This window comes from Gorilla gorilla, chromosome 12 (assembly GCF_029281585.2).
Source record: "Gorilla gorilla gorilla isolate KB3781 chromosome 12, NHGRI_mGorGor1-v2.1_pri, whole genome shotgun sequence".
In the NCBI taxonomy this organism is placed as follows: Eukaryota; Metazoa; Chordata; class Mammalia; order Primates; family Hominidae; genus Gorilla; species Gorilla gorilla.
Window position 1 is genome coordinate 100,594,474 of NC_073236.2, and position 20,905 is coordinate 100,615,378.

General features: G+C 40.2%; 1 protein-coding gene across 2 annotated transcripts in view; it reads left to right on the forward strand.

The window, feature by feature from the left end:
- Window positions 1–20,905, forward strand: part of CDKL4 (cyclin dependent kinase like 4) — a 71,065-nt gene that overhangs the window by 32,427 nt on the left and 17,733 nt on the right. For both annotated transcript variants that reach the window (XM_055377757.2, XM_055377758.2), the window contains exon 5: window positions 7,106–7,196. In XM_055377757.2, coding sequence (XP_055233732.2) covers window positions 7,106–7,196 — 91 coding nt within the window. The remainder of the gene's footprint in view (window positions 1–7,105; window positions 7,197–20,905) is intronic.

Consider the following 20,905-nt stretch of genomic DNA (forward strand, 5'->3'; position numbering starts at 1 on the left):
GCCTGTATCTAGTATTTCGTGACAGTAATTTTCTAATTCTGTTATTCCTTCTGCATTTAATAATTGGAATTGTATGGAAAAGAACTCACCCTCATGGACTCTGGTTACTTTTATTTATCAACACTCAGGGTGATGAGATGATATCTTAGCAACAATGACAAGTTTTGGGGAGAGGTGGCTGGAGCACCATTATAAACACAAATTTTGTATTGTGGTGTTTTCAATTCTTTGCTGTCATTGGTCTCTCCCATGCTCAGATTTTCCCATCTTAGGCCAACATGAGCTTCTTCAAGTTGGCTCCTGGTATCTTTGCTATATATCATTATATTTTTGGGACAGTCTCCCTCTATTGCCCAGGCTGGAGTGCAGTGGCGTGATCATAGTGCCCTTGAGCCTCAAACTCCTGGGCTCAAGTGATTCTCCCACTTCAGCCTCCCTGAGTAGCTGGGACTACAGGCACATGCCACTACACTCAGCCAATTTTTGTTTTTGTAGAGACGGGGGTCTCACTATCTTGCCCAGGCTGGCCTCAAACTCCTGCCTTGGCTGCCCAAAGTGCCAGGATTACAGGTGTGAACCACTGCACTCAGCCAATGATAGCTTTTAAAAAATATATCTAGCCCTTTTGAGTTGGTGCCTAGACAGAGACAGTGCTGAGGCAATGATACAGAGTACCATATGGTCAGTTTTGATGCCAGCAGAATGTCTATCATAGCAGTCTAGGATTGCTGAAAAAGAAAGTACAAGATCATGAGAATACATTTCAGTACAGAGGGGAAGCTTTCTTTAGTTTTAGGAAAGTCAGTGAAGTTTTTATTAGGTTAAATCAAAAGCTTTTATTTTCTATTAATGTAGAGGGATATTTTTCACAAACTACGTAAACCTATTTTTCATGATGCAAATTGTGCTTTCTGATGCTTAATATAGATGATGCCAAATGGAATCCTTATCTCTGTTGCTTTCCACCATGCTATAGGAGTTATCAAAGTTGCTGCAGGAGTTTTATGGGTAGTTAAAATGATTTCTAAAAATACCACTTACCACAAGTAGTTTATACTTTATCCCTATATAACCAGACACTTTCCTGGGTACTTGGTTATAAGCTTGAATGCAATGTCTGTGGCTGCTTTATCTTTGTATCTCTTTAGTACCTAAATTGGATATTTTTATATAAAGGGTGATCAATAAATATTTATTGAATAACTGGATGGAGGGATGGAGGGATGGATGGATGGTTGGATGAGTCAATCACTCAGTCAACCCAAACTGCCTAACTGATTGTGACTATTTCCAGTGGACCCAAACATTATTGTAGACCAATGCAAATGCCATCATTTCTGTGCTTGGAACAACACATTCTATACCCTAAGCTTTAAAACACTGAGAACTTCTGATGGATAATATGTGGCCTCTATTAAAAATAGGTAATTTTTCAGGCTAGGTGTGGTGGCTCAAGCCTGTAATCCCAGGACTTTGGGAGGTTGAGGTGGGCAGATTACCTGAGGTGAGGAGTTCAAGACCAGCCTGGCCAACATGGTGAAACCCTGTCTCTACTAAAAATACAAAAATTAGCCAGGCATGGCAATGCACGCCTGTAATCCCAGCTACTACTCAGCAGGCTGAGGTGGGAGAATCACTTGAACTCGAGAGGCAGAGTTTACAATGAGCTAAGATCGGGCCACTGTACTCCAGCCTGGGCGACAGAGCAAGAGTCTGTCTCAAAAAAAGATAATTTTTCAGACTAACTTCCCTCCTCCAAGATGGAAATTACTTCTCATTTTCTTATGGTAAGCCTTTGTGTATCTGTCTTTTTATTTATCTATAATTAAAATGCTTGCAAAGAAAAAAATCTAAGCCATATATAAAGCTGTCACAATAATACAACTAAAACCTTTATACTCTCCTTATTTTTAAAGGAACTCCCATGATAGTCTCAAAGAATAGAAAAGGCAATCTGACCTAGTGGTGTTGCTGACGACTCACAGCTTTAAACCTGTAGAGACCATGTGCACCTTATCATCTCCAGAGTCGAGATCCTAAACAGGACACTGAAGGTTAAAGTACCAAGGGATTCAGGCCTTGCTACTCCAACTATGGTTCATAGAGATCACCTGGGAGCTTTTAGAAATGCTGAATCTGAGGTCCACTACAGACCTGCTGAATCAGAGTCTGCATTTTAACCAGAGCTCCAGGTGATTCATGTGCACATTAAATTTGGAGAAGCACAGGACTTAAGAAAATACCTACTCATTTGGTTCTCTTTTACCCTATAATATCACTAGAGTGAGGTAACCAAAGTGATCCATTTAACGCCATAATGAACCCAGGGATTTTTATATATTTGCTGTATTGATTAGAGAACAGGGGCTTCATCTCAAAATGGCAAAAATGACTTCTTTTTTTTTTTTTTTCTTCCTGAGGCAGGATCTTGCTCTGTTTCCCAGGCTAGAATGCAGTGGCGCCTTCACGGCTCACTGCAACCTCAGCCTCCCATGCTCAAACAATCCTTCCACCTTAGCCTCCCAAGGAACTGGGACTATGGCACATGCTATCATGCATGGCTAATTTAAAAAAAAAAATTTTTTTTTTTTTTTGGTAGAGATAGTCTCATTGTGTTGCCCAGGGTGGTCTCAAACCCCTGACCTCAAGCGATTCTCCCACCTTGGCCTCCCAAAGAGCTAGGATTACAAGCATGAGCCACCATGCCCAGCTGGCAAAAATGACTTCTGAGATAGGAGTGGGTCAGGCTTCAACCTCCATCAGCATCTTGTTGATACTCATGTTTTGGTTGTTGAGGAGAGGGTTGCTTTTCTCTCTCCTCGCTGTGTGAGCATCCATGCCTAAGGCTCAAAGAGAATAAATTTCTCAGATAATAAAAAAAACTATTTATTGTTTTTATCAGGCTATTTAAGAAGCAATTTCTGGTGTGCAAGTTTGCAGAGATGATTTTGAAGTTAAAAGTCAGTTTTAAAATACCATGGATATCTCTTTAGGCTGGCTTGTGAGCCAAAAAAAAAAAGATTGCCCGTCAGCCACAACAACTGAACCTGAGCATTGTTTGCTAAAAACTGTGTACAAGGCCAAGCATGGTGTCTCATGCCTGTAATCCCAGCACTTTGGGAGGCCGAGGCTGGTGGATCACCTGAGGTCAGGAGTTCAAGACCAGCCTGGCCAACATGGCGAAACCCCATGTCTACTAAAAAATACAAAAAATTAGCCAGGCGTGGTGGTGAGCACCTGTAATCCCAGCAACTCAGGAGGCTGAGGCAGGAGAATCACTTGAACCCAGGAGGCAGAGGTTGCAGTGAGCCGAGATCACACCACTGCACTCCAGCCTGGGCAACAAAGAGAGACTGTGTCTCAAAAAAAAAAAAAAAAAAAAGCTGTGTATAAAACTCAACTTATTAAAATTATTTTATTAAGAGAGACTTGCATGTTTCTTGTTCTTTGAGGGAAAATAAGCTGATTGCAAGAGGCATTGCAGAGAGTTTGCATTGAGTGTGGCTTTGCAGTGGAGTAGGTGAATGCTGTATGTCTAAGCATCTTCTTCCCCCCATGCCCTGTTTCTTATGGTTCCAATTATTTATTTTTTAATTTTTAAAAAATTTTTATTTATTTATTTATTTTGAGACAGAGTCTTGCTCTGTCGCCCAGGCTGGGGTCCAGTGGCGCAACTACAGCTCACTGCACCCTCTGCCTCCCAGGTTCAAGTGATTCTCCTGCATCAGCCTCCCAAGTAGCTGGGATTACAGGTACCCACAACCACGCCTGGCTAATTTTTGTATGTTTAGTAGAGACAGGGTTTCACCATGTTGGCCAGGCTGGTCTCAAACTCCTGACCTCAGGTGATCTGCCTGCCTAAGCCTCCCAAAGTGCGGGGGTTACAGGCATGAGCCACCACGCCCAGCCAGGTTCCAATTATTTTTACTCCCTTTTAAATTTCTTCAGTATCCTCTCACTCTTTATCAATAACTTCTGTTACCTGCTCCTATAAAATAAATTTTCCTGTTTCTTTGGAATATGTCAATACTTCATTTCCTTTTGTATATTTGGTTGAAAAATAAGTGCTATAAATTTCACATGGATTAGATGCAGAAAACATATGTATAGGCCAATGGACAGATATTGATGTAAATCCATTTACTTGGTAATGCTACACATATAGTCTAGAAATTCTAGAACTTGATGCAAACTCATTTAAAGGACATAACCTGTTCTAATGTAATCACCAAGTATGAGTGTTACTGACTCAGAGTGTTAGTCTAAATTTCTTAAGTGTGTTGCTTAAAAGGTAGGATATCAAAACTATGTTCATTTATATTCCAACACTTTTTTTTTTTTTTTTTGAGACAGGGTCTCACTCTGTCACATAGGCTAGAGTGCGGTGGTGCCATCTTGGCTCACTGCAACCTCCACCGCCTGGGCACAAGCCATCCTCCCATCTCAGCGTCTTGTGTAGCTGGGACTAAAGGCACACGCCACACACCTAGCTAATTTTTGTATTTTTTGTAGAGACTGAGTTTCACCATTGGGCCCAGGCTGGTATCAAACTCCTGGGCACAAGCGATCCGCCCACCTTGGCCTCCCAAAGCGCAAGGATTACAGGCATCAGCGACCATGCCCGGCCTATGTATTTTTTTTAATTAGTGTCTAAGGCCTTACTACTTTTAAGAGACCTAAAAAAGTTTCTTCTAACTGCTCTTCATACAAATTATGAAGCAGTTGACAGTAATTGAGACTAAATAGGAACAAGCTCCTGTTACCAGTGTCATTTCTGCAACCTAAAATGAATTTAGGGCTCAGCTCTTTTTCTCTTCCTAGATAGCTATTAGAGAACCAAAGACAATCATTTCAGAATTGTCAGTTTGACAAAAATGCGTAAAGGGCCTGACAGCATAGTAGAAAAGGAGGCAGAAGGAGTTGATTATTGTGACACTTAATTCATGGACTCTGTCAGTGGCCACTTGCAATCACAGGATTGTTGCAAGGATGAAATAATTTATGCTTTGAATTGAAAGTGCTTTGAAAAGTACAGAGTTCCCTGTGAGGGCCCAGTTGTGGAGATCGATATTATTTTCATCCATTTTCTTTTTTGGGAGCGTGGATAAACTGTAAAGTTCTGAAGGGTAAGGTCTGAGCTGTTTTCTCACAGCACCTCCGCAACATGGAAACCCATTTCTGGAATGCCTATGTGCGCGCGGGCTTACTCAGCCTGCCCTCACCCAGGCCCCTAGCCGGGCCGCTCCTGTCCAGCGAGGAGCATCTGCTTCATTCAGGGTCATTATGATGAGGCAGCAAATTGTAAGGCCGCTGCATATGAAAGAACAGCGGGGTCCAGGCGCGGTGGCTCACGCCTGTAATCCCAGCACTTTGGGAGACCGAGGTGGGCGGATCACTTGAGCTCAGTAATTCAAGACCAGCCTGGACAACAACATGGTGAAACCAGCCTCTACTAAAAATACAAAATTAGCCGGGCATGGTGGTGAGCGCCTGTAATCCTAGCTACTCGGGACACATCCGTAGTCCCAGCCACTCGGGAGGCTGAGGCAGGAGAATCGCTTGAACCCTGGAGGCGGAGGTTGCAGTGAGCCGAAATCGCGCCACTGAGCTCCAGCCTGGGCGACACAGTGAGACTCTGTCTCAAAAAAAAAACAAAAACCAAAAAAAACAGCTGCTTTGAGGTCAGCGTGCCTCGGGTCCCACTTTCCCAGTATGGATTCTGACAGCATCGTGGGCCGTCTCAGGAGTGTTGCTGATCGTTCCAGGCTAGCTCCGTGGTGAGGAGGTGGAAGTGATCCCCATCCCCTGGCGCGGAATGCTTCGGAATCTCTGGTAAGCAGGGGACTGTGCGCCCCAGCTCGCCCAGGGCAGTCCTGGTTTGTGCCTGTTGTCCTGACATGATTGTTAATAGGCCCCTCTTTCTTTCTTTCTTTTTTTTTTTTTTTTTTTTGAGACGGAGTCTCGCTCCGTCGTCCAGGCTGGAGTGCAGTGGCACGATCTTGGCTCACTGCAAGCTCTGCCTCCCGGGTTCACGCCATTCTCCTGCCTCAGCCTCCTGAGTAGCTGGGACTACAGGCGCCTGCCACCACGCCTGGTTAATTTTTTCCATTTTTAGTAGAGACGGGGTTTCACCGTGTTGGGCAGGATGGTCTCTATCTCCTGACCGCGTGATCTGCCCGCCTCGGCCTCCCAAAGTGCTGGGATTACAGGCGTGAGCCACCGAGCCCGGCTATAGGCCCGTCTTTCACACTTGGAAGTCTCTTGATTTGGATGATAAATAATATGGTCATTCTAATTATAAGTGAATTTTGCTTTTTGTTATCATTTAAATGTTTTTGTAATTTCTCAAATCTGCAAGTTTTTCAACCTGAATTGTGACTCTTGGGTGGCAGCAGTTATTAGAAGTACTCTAAGTCTAATCTCATTTAGAGTTTTACCTCTTACAGTTTAAATAGGACCCAGCAAAAAGTGAAAGAAATAATTGTATGTTACTCTTCTTGAATTTAATTTTTTATTTTTATTTTTATTTTTTGTTTTCGAGACAGGGTCTAGCTCAGTTGCTCAGGCTCTGTGCAGTGTGATCATAGCTCACTGCAGCCTCAACCTTCGAGGCTCAAATGATCCTTCAGCCTCAGCCTCCTCAGTAGCTAGGACCATAAGTGCATGCCACTTTGCCTGGCTAATTTTTTAACTTTTTTGTAGAGACAGGGTCTCACTGCATTGCCCAGGGTGGTCTCAAATTCCTGGCTTCAAGTTATCCTCCCGCCTCGGCCTCACAAAGTGCTGGGATTATGGACATGAGCCACCACACCCAGTCTGAAAATCCCTTCTTTAAAAAAAAAAAAAAAAAAAAAAGACAGTTTTTATATACAATTATAATTTCCATTTTTTCAATAATAAAACAATATTTTAATAAAATTTTTAATTTTGGTATGACAAGAGTTACAAGTGAAAAATTGCCAATTTAAGTTCTTTTAGAAAAGTGAAGGAAGCCCACATTTGTTTTTATCTCATAGGCTGTGTATCTATTATTTAAACTAGTAGTTAATGTTTATTCTTTGTCATTTTGATGGTTCAGAAAAATAATCAAATAATGATCTTACAGTGTATTCACAGAGATATAAAACCTGAAAATATTCTAATAACTAAGCAAGGAATAATCAAGATTTGTGACTTTGGGTTTGCACGAATTCTGAGTAAGTAGCAATTTTTTTTACTAATATCCAGTTCAGATGATGATAAAATGACATAGTTTAAATTCTTACTTTGGATATTGGACATATGCCAAATATTGTATTGTTGTTATTCAAAAAGGAAAATCTCACTTTAGCCTTTTAGTCAGTACATTCGTTTGCACTTCAACTCTGCTCCATTCAGCTAGAATTTATCAGATGTCACCTTTCTGCGCTTTGCCCCATAGGAAAGGAAAAGATTTCTAAAAGCATTTCTGTTCTTCATGCACTTATAATCTACAGTAAAAGAAACAAAGAATAATACAAGATGATTGGCAATAAAGTACTAAAGTGAAGGTGCAGACGGTTCCCTGGAGGGAGATATTAATGTGGGCGAGAGTAGTTGAAAAAAAACTTCACAGAGCTGGTGAGACTAGAAGAGTAAACTGAAAATTAAAGAGAGAGGATTCAGAGAGAGTGCTAAGAAAACGGAAATCATTCCAGGCAAGGAGGAACTGAAGGGAAAGGGGGACAAATAATTGTTTCTCCCTCAATCTAGAACTTTACGGCAGACAAATATATGTATTAGCAACATACACCTCGCAGTCTGGGTGTGGACATAATCGGTATCCTGATGGGACCCAAACACGAGTGATTTGACAATGCATTTGGAAGGGTTGGGCAAAAACAAAACCAGATCAAGGCTTTCTGAGGTCGCTGTGCTTTGTGGTAAAGATAATAGGATCCTAATGATAATTGGTCCCTGTGCCATGGAGCTGAAAAGAGAAATAGACAAACACTGGAAAACTATCGAGTTACAAACGCGGCACATAGTACCATGGTGCATCAGTATCATGAAATGCTGGGCTGCCATTAGCAGGGATGTTTGCAGAGTTTCAGTGGCATCGGAAAATGTTTAAGACATGATAAGAGAAAAAGGAAAGTGAAAACATATGTATACAGTATGATCTCAACTATACAGGAAATACATAGAAAAAAATTACTGAAATATATATGACCCTCAATTTAGGAAATTAAGTGAATGATAGTCATCCAATGCATGGTATAGATGCGGTGTCATAGATTTGGGGTTTTTTTCCTGGAAATCCATTGTATACCACCAAAAGACCCAATTTAGTCAGAAAAATAAGTGAAAAAACCTACACAGATACACCATTACAAGCATTAAGAACATAAGAGCAGCATTTCATATAAAAGTTACCTCATAATTGTTCCTTTTGGGGATTTTTCTCCATGGGCTGGCAAAGCTTCTTAAACTGGCAATACTTCCAAATGTATAAATATTTTTAATTTTTCATGAATATGCATCCTTTTTTTCCTTTCCTTTTTCATTTTCCTTTGCATTTCTGAGCTGAATATGCAAGTCAGCTTTCCTACTGAGTTTTCCTGTAGCAAACATAGTCATTCTTGTCTGAATGAAGAACCTTAGAAATGAGTTCAATGTTAGGGTCATCTGTCTCAGAAATTTTGACTGCATGAACACATCCAGAAGTCTGAATGGTGAACCCACTGTGGCAATTCCAATAATGATACCTTTTGCCATATTATTATAAACAAAGTGGTAGTACAAGACACTGCCAACTTGTTAGTGCTGGCTGAAACCTCCACAAGACATGATCTCAGGCACTGGTTACAGCTCAAGTATTCTGAGTACTGGTATGAGTCATTGCTGGGGTCATTGTTGGCCATTTATAAGGAGAAAGGCAAAGGAGGGGGTCCAATTATGTGATAAAATGCTAACACTGCCTCAATAGACATCCACATAAAAATGTAAGCTCCTACTGGATATCCACATGCAAAAGAAGGAAGTTGGACCTTTACCTTACATTATATTCACTCAAAATGAATCACCAACTTAAACATAAGAAATAAAGCTACAAAACTCTTAAAAGAAAACATAGACAAAAAGCCTCATGACATTGGATTTAACAGTGATTTCTTGGATGTGACACCAAAAGCACAAGCAACAAAAGGAAAAATAGATAAATTGGACTTCATCAAAATTAAAAACTTCTGTGCATCAAAGGACACTATAAACAGAATGAAAAGCAACCCATGGAAAGGGAGAAAATATTAGTAAATTTATACCTAATAAAGAATTAATAGCCAGAATGTCCAGAACTATAACTCAATAACAAAAACTAATTTGAAAGTGGGCAAAGGACTTGAATAGACATTTCTTTTTTGTTGTTTTATTTCAATAGGTTTTTGGGGAACAGGTGGTGTTTGGTTACTTGAAAAAGTTCATTGTTTTGTTTTGTTTTGTTTGAGACAGAGTCCAGAGTCTTGCTCTGTTGCCCAGGCTGGAGTGCAGCGGTGTGATCTCGGCTCACCGCAAACTCCACTTCCTGGGTTCAAGCAATTCTCCTGCCTCAGCCTCCCAGGTAGCTGTGACTTCAGGAACCCGCCACCACACCCAGCTAATTTTTAAATTTTTAGTAGAGATGAGTTTTTGCAATGTTGGCCAGGCTTGTCTTGAACTCCTGAGCTCAAGTCATCTGCCTGCCTCGGCCTCCCAAAGTGCTGGGATTACATGTGTTAGCCACCACACCTGGCTATGTGAATAAGTTCTTTGGTGGTGATTTCTGGAATTTTGGTTCCCCCACCACCTGAGCAGTGTACACTGTGCCCAATGTGTAGTCTTTTATCCCTCACCCCCCTCCACACCCTTTTGGCTGAGTCCCCAAAGTCCATTGTATTATTCTTATGCCTTTGTGTCCTCATAGCTTAGCTCCCACTTATTGGAACATAGATGTTTGGTTTTCTATTCCTGAGTTATTTCAGGAATAATGGTTAGAATAATGGTTAGAATAATGGTCTCCAGTTCCATCCAGGTTGCTGCAAATGCCATTATTTTGTTCCTTTGTATGACTAAGTAGTATTCTGTGGTATATATACCACATTTTCTTTATCTACTTGTTGATTGATGGACATTTGGGCTGGTTCCATATTTTTTCAATTGCAAATGTGCTGCTATAAACATGCATGTGCAAGTATATTTTTTATATAATGACTTCTTTTCCTCTCGGTAGATACCCAGGAGTGGGGCTGCTGGATCAAATGGTAGATCTACTTTTAGCTCTTTAAGGAATCTCCACACTGTTTTTCATAGTGGTTGTATTAATTTAGATTCCCTTCAAAGTGTAAAAGTGTTCCCTTTTCGCCACATCCATGCCAACATCTGTAGTTGTTTTTTTTTTTTTTTTAATTTTTTTGGTTATGGCCATTCTTGCAGGAGTAAAGTGGTATCACATTATGGTTTTGATTTGCGTTTCCCTGATAATTAGTGATGTTGAGCATTTTTTTCATGTTTTTGTTAGCCATTTGTATATCTTCTTTTGAGAACATCTATTCATGTCCTTAGCCCACTTTTTGATGGGATTGTTTGTTTTTTCTTGCTGATTTGAGTTGCTCGTAGATTCTGGATATTAGTCCTCTGTTGGATTTATAGATTGTGAAGATTTTCTCCCACACTGTGGGTTGTCTGTTTACTCTGCTGATTATTTCTTTTGCTGTGCAGAAGCTTTTTTAGTTTAAGTTCCATCTATTTATGTTTGTTTTTGTTGCATTTGCTTTTGGGTTCTTGGTCATGAGAAGTCTTTGCCTAAGCCAGTGTTATCTTCTAGAATTTTTATGGTTTCAGGTCTTAGATTGAAGTCTTTGATCCATCTTGAGATGATTTTTGTATAAGGTGAGAGGTGAGGATCCAGTTTCATTCTTCTACATGTGGCTTGCCAATTATACCAGCACCATTTGTTTAATAAGGTGTCCTTTCATCACTTTATGTTTTTGTTTGCTTTGTCAAAGATCATTTGACTATAAGTATTTGGCTTTATTTCTGGTTTCTCTATTCTGTTCCATTGGTCTATATGCCTGTTTTTATACCAATACCATACTGCTTTGATGACTATGGCCTTATAGTATAGTTTGAAGTCAGGTAGGATAATCCCTCCAGATTTGTTCTTTTTGCTTAGTCTTGCTCTGGCTAGTGGGCTCTTTTTTTGGTTCTATATGAATTTTAGGATTGTTTTTTCTAGTTCTGTGAAGAATGATGGGGGTATTTTGATGGGAATTGCATTGGATTTGTAGGTTGCTTTTGGCAGTATGGTCGTCTTCACAATATTGATTCTACCCATCCATGAGCATAGGATGTGTTTCCATTTGTTTGTGTCATCTATGATTTCTTTCAGCAATGTTTTGTAGTTTTCCTTGTACAGGTCTTTCACCTCCTTGGTTAAGTATATTCCTAAGTATTTTATTTTTTTGCAGCTATTGTAAAAGGGGTTGAGTTCTTGGTTTGATTCTCAGCTTGGTTGTTGTTGGTATATAGCGGGGCTACTGATTTGTGTACATTAATTTTGTTATCCTAAAATTTTGCTGAATTCATTTACCAGTTCTAGGAGCTTTTTGAAGGAGTCTTTAGGGTTTTCTAGGTATATGATCATGTCATCAGCCAACAGCAAAAGTTTGACTTCCTCTTTACCAATTTAGATGCCCTTTATTTTTTTCTCTTGTCTGATTGCTCTAGCTAGGACTTCCAGTACTATGTTGAATAGAAGTGGTGAAAGTGGGCATCCTTGTCTTGTTCCAGTTCTCAGGGGAAATGCTTTCAACTTTTCCCTATTCAGTATAATGTTGACTGTGGGTTTGTCATCAATGGTTTTTATTACCTTAAGATATGTCCCTTCTGTGCTGATTTTGCTGAGGGTTTTCATCATAAAGCAATGCTGAATTTTGTCAAGTGCTTTTTCTGCATCTATTGAGATGACCTTGTGATTTTTGTTTTTAATTATGTTTATGTGGTGTATCGCATTTATTGATTGCAGATGTTAAACCATCCCTGCATCCCTGGTATGAAATCCACTTGATCATGGTGGATTATCTTTTTGACATGCTGTTGGATTTATTTAGCTAGTATTTTGTTGAGGATTTTTGCATCTATGTTCATCAAGGACATTGGTCTGTAGTTTTCTTTTTTTGTTATGTCCTTTTCTGGTTTTGTTATTAGGGTGATACTGTCTTCATAGAATGATTTAGAGAGGATTCGCTTTCTCTGTCTTTTGGAATAGTGTCAATAGGATTGGTACCAATTTTTCTTTGAATGTCTGATAGAATTTAGCTGTGAATCTTTCTGGTCTTGGACTTTTTTTCATTGGTAACTTTTTAATTATCATTTCAGTCTCGCTGCTTGTTATTGGTCTGTTCAGAGGTTCTATTTCTTCCTGGTTTAATCTAGGAGAGTTGCATATTTCCAGGAATTTATCCATCCTCCTCTAGGTTTTCTAGTTTATGCACGTAAAGGTATTCATAGGAGCCTTGAGTGATCTTTTGTATTTCTGTGGTATCAGTTATAATATCTCCTGTTTCATTTCTAATTGAGCTTAGTTTGATCTTCTCTCTTCTTTTATTGGTTAATCTTGCTAATGGCCTATCAATTTTATTTATCTTTTCAAAGAACCAGATTTTTGTTTCATTTATCTTTTGTGGGTTTTTTTTGTTGTTTCAATATCACTTACTTCTGCTCTGATCTTGGTTATTTCTTTTCTTCTGCTGGGTTTAGGTTTGTTTTTTTCCTCTTTCTCTAGCTCCTTGAAATGTGACCTTAGATTGTCTATTTGTGCTCTTTCAGACTTTTTGATGTAGGCATTTAATGCTATAAACTTTCCTCTTGGCATTGCCTTTGCTGTATCCCAGAGGTTTTGATAGGTTGTGTCACTATTATTGTTCAGTTCAAAGAATTTTTAAATTTCCATCTTGGTTTCATTGTTGACTGAACAATCATTCAGGAGCAGGTCATTTAATTTCCATGTATTTGCATGGTTTTGAGAATTCGTTTTGGAGTTGATTTCCAATTCTATTCCACTGTGATCTGTGAGAGTTCTTGCTATAATTTCAATTTTCTTAAATTTTTTTATTTTGTGGCCTATTATATGGTCTGTCTTGGCAGATGTTCCATGTGTTGATGAACAGAATGTATATTCTGCAATTGTTGTGTAGAAAGTTCTGTAAATATCTGTTAAGTCCATTTGTTGTAGGATATAGTTTAAGTCCATTGTTTCTTTGTTGACTTTCTGTCTTGATGACCTGTCTAGTGTTGTCAGTGGAGTATTGAAGTCCCCCACTATTATTGTGTTACTATCTCATTTCTTAGGTCTAATAGTAATTGTTTTATAAATTTGGAAGCTCCAATGTTAGGTGCGTATATATTTAGGATTGTGATATTTACCTGTTGGACTAGTTTTTTTTTTTATCATTATATAATGTCCCTCTTTGTCTTTTTTAACTGCTTTTGCTTTAAAGTCTGTTTTGTCTGATATGAGAATAGCTATTCCTGCTCACTTTTGGTGTCCACTGGCATGGAATACCTCCCCCCCCCCCCCCCCCCCCTTTACTTTAAGCTTATGTGAGTCCTTATGTGTCAGGTGGGTCTCATAAAGACAGCAGATGCTTGGTTGGTGAATTTTTATCTACTCTGCCATTCTGTATCTTTTAAGTGGACCATTTAAGCCATTTACATCCAACATCAGTATTGAGATGTGAGGTACTATTCATCATGCTACTTGTTACCTGAATACCCTGGGTTTTTTTCATTGTGTTGCTGTTTTATAGGTCCTGTGAGATTTATGCTTTAAGGAGATTCTATTTTGGTGTATTTCAAATATTTGTTTCAAGATTTAGAGCTCCTTTTAACAGTTCCTATAGTGCTGGCTTGGCAGTGGCAAATTCTCTCAGCATTTGTTTGTCTGAAAAAGACTGTATCTTTCCTTAATTTATGAAGCTTAGTTTCACTAGATACAAAATTCTTGGCTGATAATTGTTTTGTTTAAGGAGGCTAAAGATAGGACCTCAATCCCCTCTAGCTTGTAGGGTTTCTACTGAGAAATCTGCTGTTAATCTGATAGGTTTTCCTTTATAGTACCTGATGCTTTTGCCTCAGAGTCCTTAATATTCTTTCCTTTGTCTTGATTTTAGATAACCTGATGCCTATGTGCCTAGGCGATGATCTTTTTGCGATGAATTTCCCAGGTGTTCTTGGGATTTGGATGGCTTCTTGTATTTGGATGTCTAGATCTCTAGCAAGGCCAGGGAAGTTTTCCTCAATTATTCCCTCAAATATGTTTTCCAAACTTTTAGATTTCTCTTTTTCCTTGGGAACACCAATTATTCTTAGGTTGCATCGTTAAACATAATACCAAACTTCTTGGAGGCTTTGTTCATTTTTTTAATTCTTTTTTTCTTTGTCTTTGACAGATTGGGTTAATTTGAAAGTCTTGTCTTCAAGCGCTGAAGTTCTTTCTTGAACTTGTGCAATTCTGTTGCTGAGACTTTCTAGTGCATTTTGCATTTCTCTAAGTGTGTCCTTGATTTCCAGAAGTTGTGATTGTTTTTTTATTTATGCTCTCTGTTTCACTGGAGATTTTTCCATTCATATTCTGTATCATTTTTTTATTTCTTTAGGTTGGACTTCATCTTTCTCTGGTGCCTCCTTGATTGGCTTAATAGTTGACCTTCTGAATTCTTTTTCTGCCAATTCAGAGATTTTTCTCCTGACTTGGATCCATTGCTGGTGAGTTAGTGTGATCTTTTGGAAGTGTTAAAGAACCTTGTTTTGGGCCAGGCACAGTGGCTTACGCCTGTAATCCCAACACTTTGGGAGGCCAAGGTGGGCAGATACCTGAGGTCAGGAGTTCGAGACCAGCCTGGCCAACATGGCTAAACCTTGTCTGTACTAAAAATTCAAAAATTAGCCGGGCGTGGCAGCACATACCTGTAGTCCCAGCTACTTGGGAGGCTGAGGCAGGAGAATCACTTGTACCCAGGAAGCAGAGGTTGCAGTGAGCCAAGATCACACCACTGCACTCCAGCCTAGGTGACAGAGCAAGACTCCGTCTCAAAAAAAAAGAACCTTATTTTGTCATCATGTTACTGGATTGTTTTTCTGGTTCCTTCTCATTTGGGTAGACTATGTCAGAGGGAAGATCTGGGACTTGAGGGCTGCTGTTCAGATTCTTTTGTCCCATGGGGTGCTTCCTTGATGTGGTGCTCTCCCCTTTCCCCTAGGGATGGGGCTTCCTCAGAGCCAAACTGCATTGATTGTTATTTCTCTTCTGGATCTAGCCACCCAGAGAAGCTACCAGGCTCTGGGCTGGTACTAGGAAGTGTCTGCAAAGAGTCCCGTGATGTGATCCATTGTCAGATCTTTCAGCCATGGATACCAGCACCTGCTCTGGTAGAGGTAGCAGGGGAGTGAAGTGGACTCTATGAGGATCCTTGGTTGTATTTTTGTTAAGCACACTGGTTTTATGTTGGTTGACTTGGTTTTATTTTTGTTATGCGCACTAGTTTTATGTTGGTTGACCTCCAGCCAGGAGGTGGTGCTCTCAAGATCACATCAGCTGCGGTAGCATAGGGTGGATCAGGCAGTGGGTGGGGCCATAGAGCTCCCAGGAGAATATGGCTTTTGTCTTCGGAGCTCCTTGGCTGTCCCACAGAGCCTGCAGCGGTAATCCACCTTCTTCAAAGGGTCTGTGGATTCTCTTGGCTTACCTGGTATGTTCCTGTGGTAGTTCTTGGAGCAAAAGTTCATGATGTAAGTCTCCACATGCTGCTCTGTCCGTCTGAGTCGTAGCTGCAAGTTAGTCCTGCCTCCTATCCACCATTTTCCTCAGAAGCCATCAGAATAGACATTTCTTTAAAGAAGATATATAAGGCAGGGCGCAGTGGCTCACGCCAGTAATCCCAGCTAACTCAGGAGTCTGAGGCATGAGAGTCGCTTGAACCCAGGAGACAGAGGTTGCAGTAAGCCAAGATTGCACCACTACACTCCAGCCCAGGCGACAAAGTGAGACCCTGTCTCAAAAAAAAAAAAAAAAAATTAATTAATTAATTAAATATGTAAAAAATAAAAAGTAAAAAAGAAGCTATGCAAATGGCCAATAAGCACATGAAAGATGCTTATGGTAATCATTAGGGATATGCAAATCAAAACCACAGTGAGATACCACTTTGCACCCATTAGGATGACTATTATTTTTAAAAAACACACAGAACAAAATAACAAGTGTTGGTAAAGATATGAAGAAATTAGAGCCCTCATGCATTGCTAGTGGGAAAGTACAATGGTGCAACTGCTGTGGAAAGCAGTATGGCAGCTCTTCAAAAAATTAAACATAGAATCACTGTATGATGCAGCAATTCCACTTCTAGGTACATACCCAAAAAAATTGACAGCAGGGACTTGAAGATATTTGTGTGCCAATGCTTATAGTAGGATTATTCACAATGACAAAAGGTGGAAACAACCCAAATGTCCATCAAGGATGAGTGGATAAACAAAATGTGGTATATACATATAATGAAATCTTACTCAAAAAGAAATGAAATTCTGATATATGCTATGACATGGATGCACCTTGAACAAGACACTAAGCTGAGTGAAATAAGACAGACAGAAAAGGACAAATATCGTATGATTCTATTTACATGCTCTACCTAGAATAGTCAAATTCATGGAGACAAAAAAGAATAGTGGTTATCAGGGCTGGGGGAAGGGAGAATGGGGAATTGTTGTTTAAAGGATACAGAGTTTCAGGCTGGGATGATGGAAAAAACTTTGCAGGTGCATAGTGGTGATGATTGTGCAACACCGAATGTACTTCATGCCACTGAATTGTACACTCTTAAATGGTTAAATGGTAAATTTTATATTATGTGTATTTTACCACAAAATAAATTTAAGCTCCTCCTATATATAGATATATAGATATACACAGAGAGATAAAAATTTTAAAGTCAATAACCAAAGGAGAGAATATTTCAAAATTGGTAATACATTGATAGATAAGAGCTTATATAAATTGGTTTAAAAGAAAACCACAAAAGCTCTGAATAGAAAAATTAGCAAGATATTGACAGTTCACAGATGAAAGAAAAGGCTAAAAACATGAAATAATCTTCCTCTTCACTGATATCAAATAAATGCACATTAAAATACTACTCTTCACCAGTGAAGCTGGCAGAGTATTTTCTGTTTGTTTGTGTGTGTGTTTGTTTTGAGACAGAGTCTCACTCTGTCACCCAGGCTGGAGTGCAGTGGCATTATCTCAGCCCATTGCAACCTCCACTTCCAGGGCTCAAGCAATCCTCCCACCTCAGCCTCCCAAGTAGTTGGGACGACAGATATACTAATTTTTGTATTTTTGTATTTTTGGTAGGGCTAATTTTTGTATTTTTGGTAGAGACAGTGTTTCACCATGGGGCCCAGGCTCATCTCGAACTTCTGGCCTCAAGTGATCCTTCCACCTCGGCCTCCCAAAGTGCTGGGATTACAAGTGTGAGCCACCGTGCCCAGCCAGATTTTTCAAACAATTACTACTGAGAGCTCACAAGATTGTTTTTAGTGGGAACACAATTTCGAACAAATTCTTGAGAATGCAGTAAGTGCCCTTTGTATCTTTAATTTCACTTTTAGGAATCTCCCATAATCCAAGATACTACCCCCCAAAATAATACAACATAATGTTCATTGTAGAACCATTTATTACTGAGAAAAAAATTAAGAGGAACCCAGTCATTCAGAAATAAGGAAATGGCTAAAGAATTTATCTGACTTAATACTGTAAAAATATATTTTTAAAGGATTTTAATGACATGAGAAATGCTACAGCTCACAACATGGGGCTAAGTGAAAAAGAACACATAGCTGCACACACAGACTGGTCCCAATTCTATTCCAAAAGGTTCACTTGGTTTCTCTCTGGGTGATGGGTGATGTTTTATTTTCTTCTTTATGCTTTTTTGTATTTTCCAAGTTTTCTACAAAGAACATAAATTTCTTTAACAATTTTATAAACGGGCCAGGCACGGTGGCTCATGCCTATAATCCCAGCACTTTGGGAGGCCAAGGCAGGCGGATCACCTGAGGTCAGGAGTTCGAGACCAGCCTGACCCACATGGAGAAACCCCGTCTCTACTAAAAATACAAAATTAGCCGGGCATGTTGGTACATGTCTGTAATCCCAGCTACTTGGGAGGCTGAGGCAGGAGAATCGCATGTACCTGGGAGGTGGAGGTTGCGGTGAGCCGAGATTGTGCCATTGAACTCCAGCCTGGACAATAAGAGCGAAACTCCATCTCAAAAACAACAATAATAATAATAATAATAATTTTATAAATGATGTTTACACCTCTCAGTCTAGTAATTCCACTCATAGAAAATCATCCTAAAGGACTAATTCTTTTTTTTTTTTTTTTTAACAGAGAGAGATTTCGCCATTCTGCCCAGGCTGGTCTCGAATACCTAGGCTCAAGTGATCCACCCGCTTCAGCCTCCCAAAGTGCTGGGATTACAGGCGTGAGCCACCAAACCTGGCTCCTTTTTTTTTTTTTTTTTTTTTTAGATATGGATTTTCGCTCTGTAGCCTAGGCTGGAGGGCAGTGATATGATCTTAGCTCACTGCAGCCTCAACCTCCTAGGCTCAAGCTATCCTCCTGCCTCACCCTCCCATGTAGCTGGGACCACAGGCACATGCTACCATGCCTGGCTGATTTTTTTATTTTTTTTGTAGGGACAAGATTTCACCATGTTGCCCAGGCTGGCCTCAAACTCCTGGGCTCACACGATCCGCCTGCCTTGGCCTCCCAAAGTGCTGGGGGGCGTGAGCTACTGTGCTGGGCCTTGAAATAATTCTAAATACAGAAAAAGCTTTGTGCAGGGATTATTGAAAAATAATGTGGTGTTATTTATAGTGACAAAATATTGGAAAATTAGGGGAAGGTAAAGTATATCCTGTCATATGCACTTGGTAAGCTGTTATGCAGCCATTAAACTCAAGTTTAGGAAGAGTTTATAATAACATGATAAATGCATAGAATTCAATGAAAAAAATCAGGACACAGAATTGTGTATGTAGTATGATCAGTACTTGTACAGGCCTGAGCAACATAGTGAGACCTCTATCTATACAAAAAAAAAAAAATTTTTTTTAAATTAACCAGGCATGGTTTCAAGCCCCTATAGTCTCAGCTACTCAGGAGGCTGAGTCAGGAGGATTGTGTGAGCCCAGGAGTTCAAAGCTGCAGTGAGCTATGATTGTGCCACTGCATTTTAGCCTGGGGGACAGCATGACCCTGCCTCCAAAAAAGTGGTACTCAGAACTATGCTGTAAATAAGAAAAAGACTCCAACAAAATACACCAAAAGATTAACACAAAGTACCTTTGGGTGGTAAACCTTGGGTTTATTTACCTTCTTTCTGTTTCCTTATGTAGTTTTTCATGTTCTCTGCAGTGAGCTTATATGACTTTTAAGTCGAAAAATGTTCCAAACAAATAAAACAGCTGACTTAGCCTGTGAATCGTGAAAATTGTTAGTGGTTGTTATTTTCCTTCTTATTCTCCATTTTCCAAATTTCCATTATGGCATTTATTAATTTTTATCCTTCAAAAGTTTATATAACTTTATAAAAGAGCAATGAGCAAGTAAAGATTATTTCCTTTTCCCACTCCTATGAGGACTGTTCTCTGACCAGAGCTGTAGCCGCTATTTTCTGAGCTGCCTTTTGTGGCAGTGTCTTTGGGGCTACCTGACGACTGTACTAAGGAGAATTGCCCATTACCTCATCTCTGCAAGTCGGGCTGCTTTCCAACTGTTCCTCCTCTGTAATGCATTTGTACGGCTCCTGATCGTTCAGGGTCCTGTGATGATTCTGAGATTGGCTTCCACCCACTTGGAGGCAGGTGCCTTGGGTCCAGGCAGTCCACACCTGTGGCATAGGGCAGGGCTGGGCAGTGAGGGTGCACCTAGCTCTCTGTCATCTGTCTATCACATACCACACATGACTCATACATAGTACAAGGAGTCAAATTGAGGTCTTTGTCACAGTGGGTCCTAAGTAACACATTTGGATAGAAAAATTAATTTATGCAATTGTCTAGTGCTGCATTAGTTTCCTGGGGCTGCCATGATACATTACCACAATCTGAGTAGCTGAAAACAACAGAAATCTATTTTCTCACAATTCTGGAGGCCAGACATCTGCCATCAAGGTTTCAGCAGGGCCACATTCCCTCTAAAGGCTCTAGGAGAGGACCCTTCCATGTCTCTATCCTAGCTTCTTTTTTTGTATATGTGTGAGTTAGAGTCTTACTCTGTCGTCCAGGCTGGAGTGCAGTGGCACGATCACGGCTCACTGCAGCCTCCACAGGTTCAAGTGATTTTCCTGCCTCAGCTTCTCAAGTAGCTAGGACGACAAGCACGTGCCACCATGCCTGGCTAATTTTCATATTTTTAGTAGAGACAGGGTTTTGCCATGTTGCCCAGGCTGGTCTCAAACTCCTGACCTCAAATGATCTGCTTGCCTTGGCCTCCCAAAGTGCTGGGATGAGAGGCATGAGCCACCATGCCCGGCCTCTAGCCCAGCTTCTGATGGATGTGGGAAAACTTGGCATTCCTGTGCTTGCAACTGCATCACTCCAATCTCTGCCTCCAGTATCACTTGGCATTCTCCATGTCTCTGCATCCCTGTAAGGATTCAAGTCATTGGATTTAGAGTCCACCCTAATCTAGTATGACCTCATCTTGACTAATTAATTACATCTGCAAAAACCTTATTTCCAAATAAGGTCACATTCACAGGTAGCAAGAATTAGGACTTCAACCTGTCTTTTGAGGGGACGCAATTCAGCGCACAACAACCACCATGCTTATGGTAA